At 39.8% G+C, this 15,421-nt stretch overlaps 1 protein-coding gene across 1 annotated transcript; it reads right to left on the bottom strand.

The window, feature by feature from the left end:
* Window positions 1-404: 404 nt before the first annotated feature.
* On the bottom strand, window positions 405-14,246 carry rragca (Ras-related GTP binding Ca). The gene is made up of 7 exons (XM_020633558.3): window positions 13,849-14,246; window positions 10,522-10,725; window positions 8,914-9,113; window positions 5,749-5,863; window positions 3,919-4,061; window positions 3,404-3,552; window positions 405-2,343 (listed from the first exon to the last, which is right to left on the bottom strand). The coding sequence occupies exons 1-7, from the start codon at window positions 14,029-14,031 to the stop codon at window positions 2,189-2,191; spliced, it is 1,149 nt and encodes a 382-aa protein (XP_020489214.1). The 5' UTR covers window positions 14,032-14,246; the 3' UTR covers window positions 405-2,188.
* Window positions 14,247-15,421: the final 1,175 nt, after the last annotated feature.

Consider the following 15,421-nt stretch of genomic DNA (forward strand, 5'->3'; position numbering starts at 1 on the left):
AAAATGGAAAAAGGCATGCAGGGGAGGGTCGGCAAGTCGGATTTGAACCCAGGGATGCCTGCTCTGAGAACCTCTGAACATAGGGCGCGCACTAACCACCAAGCTACCAGTTTTGACTAAATACCACATTATGAATGCCTTTCAAATAACGCTGTCCAGTTTTACACCAAACTACAACCTTTAATGAAGTTGTAGGCAGGTTAAAATATTTTGTTACACGTTGGCCTGATGAAAGAAGTCGTTAAATATGTTGAGATGGAGTCGAGATGTTTTATGAATTTGTAGGTGTGCCCTGTGGTGTAAAAGCGCTTTGAGAAGTCAGAAGACTAGAAAAGTGCTATACAAGCTCAAGTCCATCTTTGTTTATATGTGCGTCAGAGTCAATTATTCCATTGACAAAAACAAAATGTAAATTTTCTTTTATTTCACATGAGATAGCATCACAATACACAAATCAATCATCCATCTCCTTTTTGATGTGCAAGTGTTTATTTTAGGTGACTGGTTTATGATGGCCGACTCGAGAAGAACCTGGGCCTGTTTCATGAGGCAAGTTCCAGTAGTTTCATGAATAACTTTACTGAGTAAAAACCCTTCAGAAATCTGAAGTTCAAACGCTTTACTCAGCCAAGTTAAGAAGCTAACTTGCTTATCATGCTTCAGGATTCAGGTTCCTGGACTGCAGTCACACAAAGATTTCCATTCCTCATCCCTGATATGAACAGAAAATGCAGGCATGGACATCTCAGATGTCACTGTTATGGCAAAAATGATTCAATTTGGTCTTTGTCTCCCCCTTGATCTGTTTAATTGTCTTGTTGTTTTTTTTTCCCCATCTCTGAACACACTAAGCAGTGTTATGATTGAGAACAGTACAAGTTGACAACACATTGATGTATGCATGCTTGGAATGGGTACATTTTGATTTTTGTGAATCCTGCTGAAAAGAGCCAAACAACAAAATCGGATCATGATAATTTGGGCAGGACTGAAACTTTTGGTGGACAAACATGCAAGTTTTACTAAGTTCATGTCATCATGACTCAACCTTCTGTCAGTCCTGCCACTCAAACCAGATCTGAAGGATTTCTGTCTGCAACAAAGAGGATTTAGTTTCATTATTTTTACCATTTCTCAATCAATCATTTTGGCAGTGCTTTTGCAAATAATATCGCCAAATTTCAATCCAAGCTTACTATTGGAACCTATTACAAAGTCGATCACATGTTTGATTTTCAGTGGAGCACACACAGAAAAGTCAATTTCACTGATTTGAGAAGGGTTTAATTAAGCTAAGCTGCTGTTAATTGAGAATCTTTCTGTAGATGTCCTTCATTAGTACAAACACAGAGCCCAGTCTGGGATTTCATCAGATCAACACCTTCGTTTTCACTCACACACTCACTCACTCATACATACTATACATGTATACCTGCGCACACACGCACACACACGCACACACACACAAGATGGACAGCACGATCCCTTTTAAGTCTGTTTTCCCTTCACAAGTGAAACCAAAAAGCGAGTTTCGGGCAGCATTCAGGTAGGGTGAGGTGAGTGGTGGTGAGAGAAAGCTTGCACTGCGGACAAGCTTCATCTACATAAGGCCATCTCTGAACATGTGGGGGTTAGGACCAGCAGTTCACGTCCGCCATCTTTTCATCAGCACAGAAGTGGTCGGGGTGGGTTCATCACTAGACGGATTCCTGAAGACTGACATCACAGTTTGTCCATAGTGAGAGGTCACAACACAGGTGTGTGTCTGTGTGTGTGTGTGTGTGTGTGTGTGTGTGTGTGTGTGTGTGTGTATTTCCACCTCACATTGTTTATTCAGAGGGACCAGCAGCCAATCATGACAGCCTTTGACCGCTTTCGGAAAAATCCAAAGAAAGGTCCTGAACCTTTCCCTGTCCAGTTTTACTCTTCAGACGTCCTCACAGCTTACACAGTGCTTTGCGTTTTCCTGAAACGAATGCTTGAATTTCCCTTCCATCCCCAGTGTGCTCCAGTCTCCGTCTCTCAGTCCTCTAGGTGCTGGGAGCAGGGGATTGTAGTTGGCCCGTCTGTGAGCTCCAGTTTAGTTGTCTCTCCTCTACAGGCTCCCAGACTCTTTCTTCTTATTTTCTTTTCTTCATCCCTCTTTTTGAGTCTTTTTATTTTTATTTTTTTTATTTTGCATCAGTGTCTAGACAGTGTTGCGCGGCGTGCCGTTAAGTGCCACTGCCTTGTTGCAGGGTGAGCCCACCGCCTGGGTGCCTGTTGGACGCTGGGTGGACACACCCACCTCGAATACTTCATGGATGGCCTTCCGGAAACAGTGGAAGTTGTAGTCTATTAATCCTGACGAGGCGAAAAAAGATACAAACGATTTTATTACGACATATTCATGTGTTCAAATTTATGATACAGATATTTTCAAACAGCAACTTTTAGTGCCTGAAGCTGATTTTTTGCTACGATCTGGGTTTTTTTGTTTTGTTTTCATTTTGCCATATTGGAATTGTTTAGTTTCGGAGATTTTACAATACAGACATCTAGATAGGGGAGGAATACATTTTTTATTCCTTTTTAGCTTTCAGCAATGGCTGCTACTTTTGTGTTATTGTTTCTTTTTTGGGGTGGGGGGTGGTGGCTTATATTTTATTAAAAGGACAGGTTGAGAGATACAAACTGGAGAGAGAGTGGGGGGACATTTCATGCAAAAAAAAAAAAAATCAGACATCCATCTTATAATGAACATCGTATAAAAACAACAATTTGTAGGAATTTGCAATACAACGTAATATTTGGAAAAAGACAAGAAGAACAAACGAGCAAAAACAAACTCTGATTTGGGCAACTGTTGACCACTGTCCAAATGTGGCCCAGAAAACAACGACACTGATCACCGGGAAGAAAACTACAGAACAAAATGTGTCACTTCTTGTGAGTGAATTCAAAAGAGCTTTCTTGAATCTGAGAAAATAGGCATGACAGCTTCATCAGGGTTATCTGAATTTGTCTCATGGAGTCTGAAAGAAAAGTGAAACCAACAGAAAAGGAAGTTCAAACAAAAAAATGCTATTTTGTTGATTTTATAGAAAGAAAAGATCCAGTATGTTTTTTTTTTTTTGTTTTTTTTTTAACTCGCCCCATACTAGAGACACTAATTAGCCAGATGTCTTCTGCTGCATCAGTTTGTAAGCTGAAAAAGTGTCTTTCCAAAGCGGCTACCTTTGAGAAATCACTCGATTTCCCTTTAATTTACTTTTTTTTTTTTTTAAAAAGGACAGAAACCTGTGTTTTCACTGCATTGACCCGTGGAAGAATAAATGAAAACACTCGGACTAAAGGCCACATCACCTTTAGCCAATTTAAGCCAAATGAGCTGAGGGGGATCACTGACTCACTGACAGTTTACCTTTGCGCTCGAAGCTCTCTTCTCGCAGGATGCAGACAAGGGCCAGGAACTTGGTGACCTCTTTCAGGTACAGCACAGTGGTGTTGTTGAGCTTGATGATGGCCATGGACTCCTTGTCGTAGGCGCTGCCGCTGCCGTCCTCCCTCAGTCTGTCGAGGCACAGCATAGCACCAATATGTTCAGAGGCAAATGAGGAGGGGGAAAAAAAACAGCATGAGGAGGTGGATTAATTAAGCAAAGAACTGATTAATTAGGTTACGCTTCAGTGAAAGCCTCCTCACACAACACATGGGCAAACTCTTTATCTTACAGTATTAAGAAAATACAGAAAGTTCAAGTGAGAATCGTTGTTTTTCTGGTTTTAATGCATGTTAATTTATACAGAAAGTTAATTCAAAATCTACTCTGTAAATAGTCTTCCCAATGCTTGTCATGCACTCACTACAAAAATTCAAAAGGAAAATGCCCTAGGAAAAGCTGAGAAACATCTCTTCTACTTCTGTATGAATGCTCACCCATAGATGCAGGAGACATCGATGACTACGTCGATCATATCACAGCACAGCTCATAGGACTGCATGTCTACTGGAGAGCTGTCTGTGGCGATGTAGATCTTACTGACCACGTCGAACAGAAAGGCCTTCTCGATCCCTGAATTCTGCCGTTGACAAATATCAGATGAAAGATGACGGAGAGGAGGAGAAGAAGAAGAGACAAGGATAGAAGTGGGTGTTATTACATGTTAAAGACACACACAGGGAAGACCATCTGTGACACAAGACATTTGAGTGATGACAGTATAAGTGGGCGATATGATGACAGATACTGCGTGATGATTTTGCAACTGTCAGAGATTTCCCCCTTGGGCAACAACGAATGTTTTCTTTCATTATTAACTACTGTGACATTTTTTTTTCTTGCCTACTATTAAAATGTCAGACAAGAGAAATCTAATTTTCTTGAAGTGAAGACGACATCTAAAAGAGGACAGTCCAAACCATAAGATACTCATTTTCTAATCATAGAAGACTCAGGCCATAAACAGTACACGATACATCGGACCAAACGCTTCAGCTGGTGCTTACAAAGTGGAGTACTTTAGGAAAAAGTAGACAGCATGGTCACAAATTTGCTCATATACCAGTATACTATTAATAGATTTTCTTAAAACGTGGTTGATACCAACTTGTGTCTTGTAGAGGATCATATGCTATCGTTTCACACTCAAGTAGCTCATGGTCAGTCTACCTTGGAGGGTTATGACATTATAGAAGAAGAAGATATACTTTATTAATCCCATGAGGGGAAATTCAATTTTACACTCTGTGATTGAGACATGCTTCACACACATGCACAAACAGGAACTTATGGATATGCATTAATGGAGAGATGTCAGAGTGAGGGGGCTGCCCAAAGCGAGTACTCCTGAGCTGGTGTTGGGGGTTTGGGCAAGGCACCTCGGCATTGCTCAGGAAGTGAACTGGCACCTCTCCGGCAGCTACCAGAAAAAAATTCCAGACTGAGCTATTGCCGCCGTCTGATAATCAAATCCATTATGGAGAATGAATGTGATTTTATACTTCCAGGTGTCCACACTGTTGAGAGCCTTATGACAAATATAAAAAAGGTACCAAAACAAAGTCAAGTCTTTTCTCCATTTCACAAAGCTTCCAAATACAGAGTTTAACCTGTTTCTTTAAATGCAACTTTAAATAATCCAGACACATAACATCTACACAAGCAAAAATAACAGCTTTTTAAACCCACTGTGACGTGACAAAACATGACATGAGCTCAAAAAGGGCGAGAGTCTGAGGGCACCGAGTAAAAATCTTAAAAAGCTCTTCAAAGTCGTTTTTAGTTACTTAATCATGACATATAATACATTCACTTTGAAGACTTCACAGCACCTTGGAAATGATCTAATATGATCCCTGGCAGGTCTGATGCTATGAAGTCAAAAGACATAGTTGTAGCTTTGATCTCTGCCTAACATTTATGGACCTTTCTTCACCATTAAAAGGGAGAAGAATCCCTTTAAATACACAAAACAGTTTGGGAATATCGTGGAATAAATTACTCCCAGCAGTCTTTTGGCTGCTTTAGAGCAATTTAATCCAAATGTATCACGGGGAATGTGTGAGTGTTACACATTCTGTGTACCTATCCACAGACTGGCAATGAAATCAAGGACTGTCGTATGATTGGAGGAAGCGCTGACCATCACAGTGACATCAGGGTTGGCACTGTGACTCACATCATGCAGACTGTCACACCTAAATCACGCTGGTCAATGGCAAACGTACAATTCACACACAGAATGCTGCTGGCTGCTCTTTACTCACAGAAATGAAGATGTTCAGGAGGTTTTCCAGAGTGGGGAGCTGAGGGATGAGCTTCTGTACCACTTTGCTGAAGGCCTCGAAGATGGAGTGGTCGTAAATACTCGTCAAGTAAAAGCTGAATGGCGTGAAGAAAAATATGCAAAAAAAGGAAGTGAGTAAGCTGTTACAAATAGGAAACACTTCTCACTTCCTGAAAATGCACGAGAGCAGGTAAAAATACAGAAAGTCACAAGACCTCATGACATTCGACACTGAATGGTAGAGAAGAGCTGGTTAGCGAAGTGTTACGGCCTGACTCTGACATAAAAATACAGACGTAAAAACAAAGAGTAAGCCAAAAACTTTTCTCCACATGACTGCAGTAAACCTTCTCACACATGACTTGTAATTTTTTTGTCATTGAGATATATAAAAAGGTCAGACTCGGAGGAAGTCTGTGGGCTGAGCCAAATTGAACCGTCTACAAAACACTTGGCAGGAGCTCAACTTGACAATGCATCACAGTGAAGACAGAGAGAGCGAGGGAGAGAGAGAGAAAGAGAAAAGGAAAAAAAGAGCCGTCTCAGCGCCACTAAATATCCTGCACTGCTCTGCCTGTCTGACAGGAATAAACAACAATCTCACCTCACATAAAACACAGAGCTGTGTGTGCCAAGACGGCCCAAACATCGACAGTAAAGCTGCTGTGGAGCCGACTGCGATCAGCCAGGGCGGCCTGTTTAGTGTTGGACACAACAAATCTACTGTTCCTGCGTAGTATTTCAAGGCAAAGGCTGCAATTTATGATTATTTTCATTTTATATTCATGGTTTATTTTTCATAATCAAGTTTTTCATTGATACAATTTAGTGTTACATTTATGTTCAGCCTCTTATATGTCAAATTCAAATAGTTTTACATTAATACTTCACTTGATTTTGCTCTGATCCTAAACATTTGTTTGGTTTTAGTCATTTTTAAATAAAAAAAGGTTAAGTTTGAATTTTTTCATTCTTACTTTCCTTCTTTTAGGCATGAGATCGGATGTCTCAGGTTAGGGTTAAACTCATTTTTTAACTAATCTGTTCATATTTAAGGAAGCTCAATTTTGTTTTCATTTATTGGTGACTTAATAAGTGATGTAATGAAAGGCCATAAAGTTTCCAAAACACTTGACTTCTTAAGAACTATGAAAAAGTATCAAAGACACAGAATAATACAATAAAACTAGGGGAAATTTGTCGTCTTAGCCTTGCACAGTCGTTACACGGGAGATGGGTATACACACACATGTATAAACACACAACACAGGAAGAAACACATAATGACGTCTTGACGGGAAACTTAATCAACTGTTCACTCTCGCTGGAAACAGCCAACACAATGCTGTGAAACTACAGGTGTTTTCCACTTCAAACAACGAAGCTAATCATCAATCTTCTACATTGATACTTGACAGTTACTGCAAAAGGAAATAAGAACCATCAACACTAGAGGTGGGAAACAAATATTTTGATGTAAAAATCAAGATTCTTATATTGTGAGATTTTAAAATAGATACATAACTTCAATTTTTTTTTTTTTTTTTGGGCTAATCAGTCACTCCCTGCTCAGTGCTACTACTAGCTCTTTAACTCAGTAGAATGCCAGTCTCACAGATGACTGGAGTAGATCCTTAAGTATAGACTAATTCAAAAATAGAATGAGTCCAGAATTGTTTTGAATCGAAAATAGATTCTGAATCGAATCGTGACACCAAGGATCAAAATCGAAACTTGAGGCACCTAAAGATTCCCAGCCCTAATCAACACTCTTGTGCCTCAGCCTTCTGTCTAAACATTGAGTCACAACATCTCTAGTATCTGAAGCATCCGGGTCATTGTTTCTTCATTAAGACATCTAAGAGGAATCTCACACTCCACTGTTTGTACAAACTACTGACACACACAGAACTAAACAAGCACATCAACATTACACTGAACAGCCACAGCACTGACCCTGTCTTATAGATATTTGTTTTTTTTCTGTGCTATCATCATGTTGTGTCTCATTTTACTGCTCATGCAAAAAAGCTGTTACAGTGAAGACATTGAACACAACTCAGCAGCACATAGAAGTTTCACGTCATGTTAGAACGGTCCTGAAAGAACACATACTCAGGGATTTAATCGCAGGTCATGTGCAGCAGATCATGTTGTTGTTGTTAAACATGCACAGACCTTCAAACTTTACTCAAAGCTGACGCACTGAGAGGTGGAACGTGCTAGAATTTATGCTGACATGTTAACACAAACTTGTGTTGTGGTAGCACAAACCACAACTTGTATAACAGAAAGAACTGACAACAGAATATAGAACTGTTGTCTTTATGTCGGCAGGGTGGCGTGATGTTTGTAGGCACACACACACACACACACACGGCAATGAGTTTAATTTTTTACCCTTTCTGTCCCCACTAATGATATGTAAGAAGGACAATTTGGCAACCTATACATCTTCTAAGTTTGGTTCTTTAGGGGCTCAAAAACAGTGTCTCCAGTGTTTTAACATTGACCCAGTCAGAGGTAAAGCTTAAAGCGAGGTACTGGTGGTTGTTCTTGTTGTTTTGCCACAGTGTTCTTTACATGTTAAAGGGAATCAATCAAAGTCTAAGAATAAACGTTCATTATCAGGGAAGCGGTCTGAGCCGGTGTATCGACTGTGACAAGTCAAAGAAGCATCTTTAGAATCTGGAAAAACAACTATAACACTTGAGTTACGCTGCAGTTCAGAAACATTTAAGTGAATGCGCTTTGTTTGGGTTACAAAGAAAACACTTTGAGACTGGAAATTATTTTCATGGGGGTTTAAGCTTTTCTGATTGGCTGTTATGTCAAGCTGTCAAATCTCAGTTCTAAGCAGCAACTGAATTCACAAACAACTTTGAGTAAGTTTCCCCTGAAAAGCCTCCATCCTGTTGTCAGAGTTACTGTGAGCTCTGTTTGAATTTGTGGTTTGCAGCTTTGTGAGTGATGTGTTGTTCTTTTACTGAAAATCACCTCAGTCCATAATCACCTCAGGTTGTTGACGTCAGTAAGTGTCAGTTACTGGGTTTTTTTTTCACTGTCCAAAGATCATGCACCAATCTAATCTTTTTTTTTAGTCCAGCTTTATAAGTGGAATCATAAAACGTTAAAGAAAATGTACCTGAGATGCAGCTTTTCTAAGCTAGCGTCTGCGAGGTCGTCGTTGGCTCTCTGATGGATGTCTCTCTGGGTCTCGATCTTGTGATCGTCTGAGAGGCCGTCCACTTTGTGTATGAACACCTCGAAGTTGATCTCAGGATTGACTCTGTAGGCCCGCGACACGGTGAGGTGAAGCCTGCCCAGGGCCTCCACATAATCATCCTGAAAAGTAAGTAACATTTTAGTACAGATATATGAAATAAACACATCTGTGGATACTCTCATGGAAATAAACCATTAAAAAGTGGCTTTTTTTTTCTTTTTTTTTTAATTGCAGATATTACATTTAAGAACCCCAAACTCCTTATCACAAGTGTCTCCTATGACAACTGTCATGCACAGGTCTTCATATCTGTAGCTTTGTGTTTTTTATGTTACTGAAATTCACGTTTTTTTTATTACACTGTTTATATGAAGGCCCAAATAGGGACCCAAGTTAAAATCTAGCAAACGCTACACTCTCTGTGCAACACATCAGTATTATGCACTGTATTGAAAATGTGATAAACTGTGTTGTCTCTTTCAAATAAAATAAAGTGAACCTTTAAAAAGATTAGAATGTTCATTATCTAAGACTGACGTACAGATTTGAGATTGGAAATAAGTTAAAAATAACACTTGTTATGAATCGGCCCAAAACAAATAATGAATGATTGAAAAATGTAATTATGGTAACTAAGCAACGGTTAATGAGCGTCAGTAAAAAGAACAGGACAATCTATAAATGCTGCCAATTAAAGGTGTTACAGCCACAGCAGGTATGAGGAAATGTGCTGTTACATTGTCTTCCAAAACAGCAAGACAGAAAGCAGGCTCCTCAAGACATCCCTGTGTGACGAGCCGCTGAAACTAATTGAATCTGATGCACCTCCTCGAGTACAAATACACCGTGCGATCAGATCTGCTGTGGATAACTTCATCACTGAGATTACTTCAAGAAAGCACTTAAGATCATGTGGATAGTGCTGACATTTAAGCCATGGCGAGGAATTATCCTTTATTATGGCTGCTCTGGCTGTTCATCACTGCCCCTGAAATCCTCCTGAGATGGTCGTTAACACGCATGCACCTCACAGAGGCAGAGTGAGAATCCACTAAACGACGCTATAATGAGAACTTTTGTCTTTGAATCATGTTTACTGTACCGTCATGTGCATATAGTCTTTGGTCACGGGTCGCATGATATTAACATAAACACACCTTCCGGCTCGCTCAGTGAATTTGACTCAATATGACGTGCTGCTTTCATCACACATCATTAACAATTTACAACTTCCACAATATTCGAGCGGGCTGGCAGGAGAAAGTCTGGGTAACACCAGAGTGAAAAAAAACGTGGTTCTTTGGGTTCACACATGCAGCTCACCCTGAAAACTTCCTCAAGTTCTCAGAGGTTTTTTTATGCAAGTGCTAAAGCACCTTTAGTATATTCTCAAGTACTCCTCTGTGTCACAGTCTCGTTTACTGTAGAAGTTTGATTTCTTTCTTATGTCTGCAGTTTCAGCTGGATGAAGCAGACAGCGTACATGAAACTGAATCTAAATATGTTGTTCTTGCCCCTGTTCCTTACCTGGGCATCGATGACAAATATCAAAGCCCCTGTTCCTCTGAAGATCATCTCGTAGTCGAAAGTGGGGTCGAGGAAGTCAACCTGACCCGGGAAGTCCCAAATCTGGAAGTTGACAAAGGAGCTGCTGGAGATGTCGTCCTTGTAGATCTTGTTGGTGCTCTCCAGGAACAAGGTCTCGTTCGGGGACATTTTGTGGAACACCACCTGGAATCAGAAGTGAGTCCAATGTTTAGGTCTTATTCCTGACAGAGCAGCACAAACTACATATTTGCATTGTTCTGAAGTGAATCACACCCAGGCAGCAGCTTTTCAGTGGCTGCTTTATACATCTCAGGTGAAGCTCTCTCCTCTATTAAAGAAAAGCACAGTTGTTTTATCAGATCCTGCTCTTCTACTGCTGAGATACTTTTCCGACAACATTACATTAAACATTAAAGTGTCACCATGTAACAGTGAAATTTCACATAACAATGCTGTGACCAGGTGAGCCATGACAATACTACATTATAGAGGAAACAGCTACAGAAACCTCCAGTGCACTTGGAAAAAATTACACGAGTAAGGGACAGAACTTGTCTCACTTTTTGGCTTTTGACTTTCACTTTGTTTCATGTGTTAAATCACAGTTTAACACTTGCTTTAATTGTCTTAGACTCTAAACAAACAGGATATTATCTGACTTGATTTCATGTGAAATCACGAGGGAAATTGATGATTCAACTATCAGTATTACATTTCTTTTTCTAAATAGTATTTTAAGGCATTTTTTCGTTAACTACACTGATAAAGATGAATAAACTGTACATTCTGCCTGTAAAAAAACAATATTCTTTTTATAAAAGTTGTGTAATCTGACAGATGATTCGAGCACACAGACATCATTCAGACATCACATGGAGAGAAAAAAGGGAAAAGGGCAAAACTTTGCAGACTCACTTGTCTGATGTAACTTTTGTCACTCGCTTTCTGCTGCACGCTCGTGAACAGCAGACTGGTGGTTTAATCAAAGTCCTGGTCAACTGAATACAGTAACAGGTAGATAATAAATTACAGCAGTTGAAGCTGGAGGACCTGGGAGTTTTTTTTTTTTCCATCTCTCCTCCCGGCCATTTTGAACCAGTTTGTGGGGTCACTGGGGTCACAGGCCAATGAGGAGGCTTACAAGAGAGCATTAATCTGGGACTGCAAGGAAAAGGTCTTCAGGCAACTATCTGTAGGATACCCACACGGCGAATCACGCTATAGCCAGCCTGATTCGACTTCCCCCTTCAAATCTAACATCAATAATAAACTATTATAGAACGCACAACTGCATCTCATCTATAATTCAACCACAGGGCCAGTCTTAAAGTGGAAGATGTGACGAGTATGATCACGCAAATGTAGAGGCCTTTAAATCAAAGAGGGAACACCACCATGTAGGCATGTGAGCCTAAAAAGCACCAAGTCCATCCATGTCAATTGGTTCTGGTAGTTTCAGTAATTGCAAATGGGGTCCAGCATTTTGGGCCAACTAAGAGTAATATAAAAGGTAGGCTACTCGAGGCATTGTCCTGTAGAGGGACCCTTAAAAAATATATTTCAGAAGATTTTCATTTGATTCTATTAATTCACCTCAAATGATTCATATTCTTAAATAAGTTCAAGTTTGCTAAATTCACATAAACAAGTAAAACAATTGTAATCTCTCCAGTTTTCTGGTAAAGGACTGCACTATAAGCTCACAAAATATTAAAAGATTGTACCATGTGTGATTAATCTGTCCAGTATTTCAATCATGAAATGCAGTGCGGTATATAAACAAATATTAAAGAGTGCATATTATCTATAACTCTGTTTTTATTCCTATCTGCTGTTCTTCATGTTTAACACAAAACCTGTCTTTGCAACACACCTCTCCTGAATCCAAAAAGCTGTTTTATTATTAACCACGAAATTGGCAGCAGCTGATCTGAGGGGAGCCGATAGTTAGGAGGAGCTTCGCCTGACTGCATCAACATGTTGTTGAAGCACGGCCGTCACCCCTGGGCCTCCATCACACAGTAAATATACCCAGAGAGAAATCATTCATTTTTTTAAATGCAATAAATTCAAACTTTTACGGTGTGTTTAATGTGAATGCACATATTGTGATAACAATGTCAATGTGAATTATTGTGCAGCCCTACTCCACTTGTACTGTCTTTTTTTTTTTTTTTTTGCAGAGGTGAAAACTGTCCCGAGGGCTGCACAATTTATTGAAATTTCATAATTATCGCAATGTGAGCATTCGTAATAAACACATCGTAGAAGGCTACACAATAAAAAACGATGAATTACATCTTAAAATGCTTAAAATTACGTATTTATTGATTTATCCCACTTCATATAGTTTTCACAATATACAACAATATCTACCTGTCACCTGGATCAACTACAGATATAACCATCTTAAAATGGTCATACTGGTTGAGGGGAAAAAAAATGCAGTGTGAAACTATTCCCTCTATTGATGCTGTACTAGTTTAGGATAGGATAGGATAATACTTTATTGATTCAATTCGGGGCGTTACAGCAGCACAGACAAGAAAGCTCAAAAATACACATTAAACAGAATAGATAAGATAAATAAAAATAAAATAAAAATAAAACAGGGGGTATATACAGTACAAAATGAATGATGAAGTTAACTAGGGGGAATTGAGACAGTATTTGCAGAGATTTTACAGGTATTACAAGTGGTGCTGCTATTCTATTTTTTTTTTTTTTGCAAAAGAGGGTCTACAAATGTCCCTGAACTGATGAATCCGGCCATGTCCCTGATAGATGAAATGTTCACGTAGGGCCTTGCAGGTGCTGTGACTGTCTCCTGCACTGATTTAATACAAGGTGTTATGACTTGCAGTTATAAAATATAATAAAAAAAAGGTGTGGTCGCTTCCCTGTCATGTGAGGGCTTACACATCAGACCTGCCCTGCTCCTCACAGCTGGGTGTGACACAGATACATTTGGCATGTTGGACAAGTTGCTAACCAAACAGTCACATGCTGCTTCTATGTCCACATAAATCTGGGAAGGAAGATGCACCTTTTAGCGTCTGCGTCCACACCTGGTTGATAATTAACCACTATACAGCTACACTCCCGTTAGCTCACACTTTAGGCTGTGTGTTTCCTTCAAAGTGAAGTGTACATTGAGATACAACCTTATCGGTGGCTATTGCTCACTCACGACATGCTAAAAGGTACCTTGCTAGCTATGTTGGCTCACGTCCCGTTTACTTGCGTGGAGCAGGGAAGGCGCAGCTCGCCTCGACATGCTAACACTTCATCATCTCTCCTCCTCACCTTCTGTATCGATGATTTACCACTCCTTCTCAAGCCCATTAGCAGGATTCTCGGTTTGCTGTCGGACGGCGACGGGCTGTCCTCGATGTCGGCCTCCTCTTCACCGTAGCCGAAATCTTTGGGGAACGAGTCTGCAACCCCGTAGCTGTCAGCCAGCTGTTCCACCTCGTACTGAATCGACATTTTGACCTAACAATGGTCGCTTCCCCCCCTCCTCTTTTCCACCCCCTTTTTTTTTTTACTTCTCTTTCGCCACAGCCGCGGTTTGTATCGTAAGATCGGTACGCTCACGAATCAAAACGTCCACACAATTGCAAATAGTTTGTCAATAAAGCCTGAGCTCTTTGGAAACACCGAGCGTGATCCCACACATTTCCTTAGGATTTCCTCTCACCCTTCATTTACAGCTCTCGCTTCTGATTGGCTGTCCAGATTAAACACGACATACGATTGGTCGAATCGCCTTGTCACTCTAGTGATGTCCGACGCGGTCACCTGACTAGTACTCAAGACTTGTTTTGTGACCCATAACCCGAATAAGAACCAAACACACCCTCGAAACAAAACATCGTTGCAGTAGTACAGCATTAATATATATGTGTTTGCTGTTATAAAATGAGTATTTAATGAAGTTTGTAATAAAAAAAAATATACCGAACATTGTTTTTAATATACCAGCAGGCGGCGGCAGAGATCAACTACAGAAAGTATGATGCATTCAATGTCTTACTAAAATGTCGGAATTAAACAAAAAACTCCAGAGAGTGTAAGTTTTAACTTATAGGTATTCAAAGTAATTTGCAGCGGTTAAACAGGACGTTCAGTTGAAACATCATTGAAAAAAAACATTGATCTTCATTTATGATTTCAACGTTGTTTCTATATTAACTGGGGGTGTAAAAATGATGAAGAATCAACATCAGATGTGTCAACAATACGTCGGAGGATTGGAAGATTTCACATTGTTTCGATGATTGTTCGCTGGTTGTCTAGGTCTGTATATTTCTAATATTAGATTAGTCTGAGATTCGGCGAACTGCAGAAGTTGTATTCCTGGTGACCCTGTCATTCTTTTTCTGTACTTATAGACAGCATACAGTCAGTCATACATTTATTTTTGGCAACCATGACTTTATTAATCTTAGCTATTTGATAATTTGATCAGCTACCCTACTACTTTAGCTGTGTTAACATTAATGTTATTGTTAATTTTATAATGATGTTAACCTGCCAAAAGTACACATAGTATGGTACAGATGGACACAGTTGGTCTTACATTTATTATGATTGAAAGTCTATCAATAATTATCTGGACATAATCAGGTTTGAGAAAAATGTATCTCAAATACATATTCATTTTATAGTTTGACCCATGTCCTGTCTGTTAAGGGTTTATGACCTTAACTGCAACCAGTCAGCAGGGGGCTCTCTGACTCTTTTGTCTTCACTCCCAGGCAGCTGTCTCTCTCCATCCTTCTTAATGCATCTAACACACAGTTAATGTGAAGCAGGTCTTAGGTCTGTTTTAAGTTGCTCAGTATACCTAATGAGCTTTTCTTCCTAAAACTTTTAC

Source organism: Labrus bergylta, chromosome 8 (genome assembly GCF_963930695.1).
Source record: "Labrus bergylta chromosome 8, fLabBer1.1, whole genome shotgun sequence".
Taxonomy (NCBI): domain Eukaryota; kingdom Metazoa; phylum Chordata; class Actinopteri; order Labriformes; family Labridae; genus Labrus; species Labrus bergylta.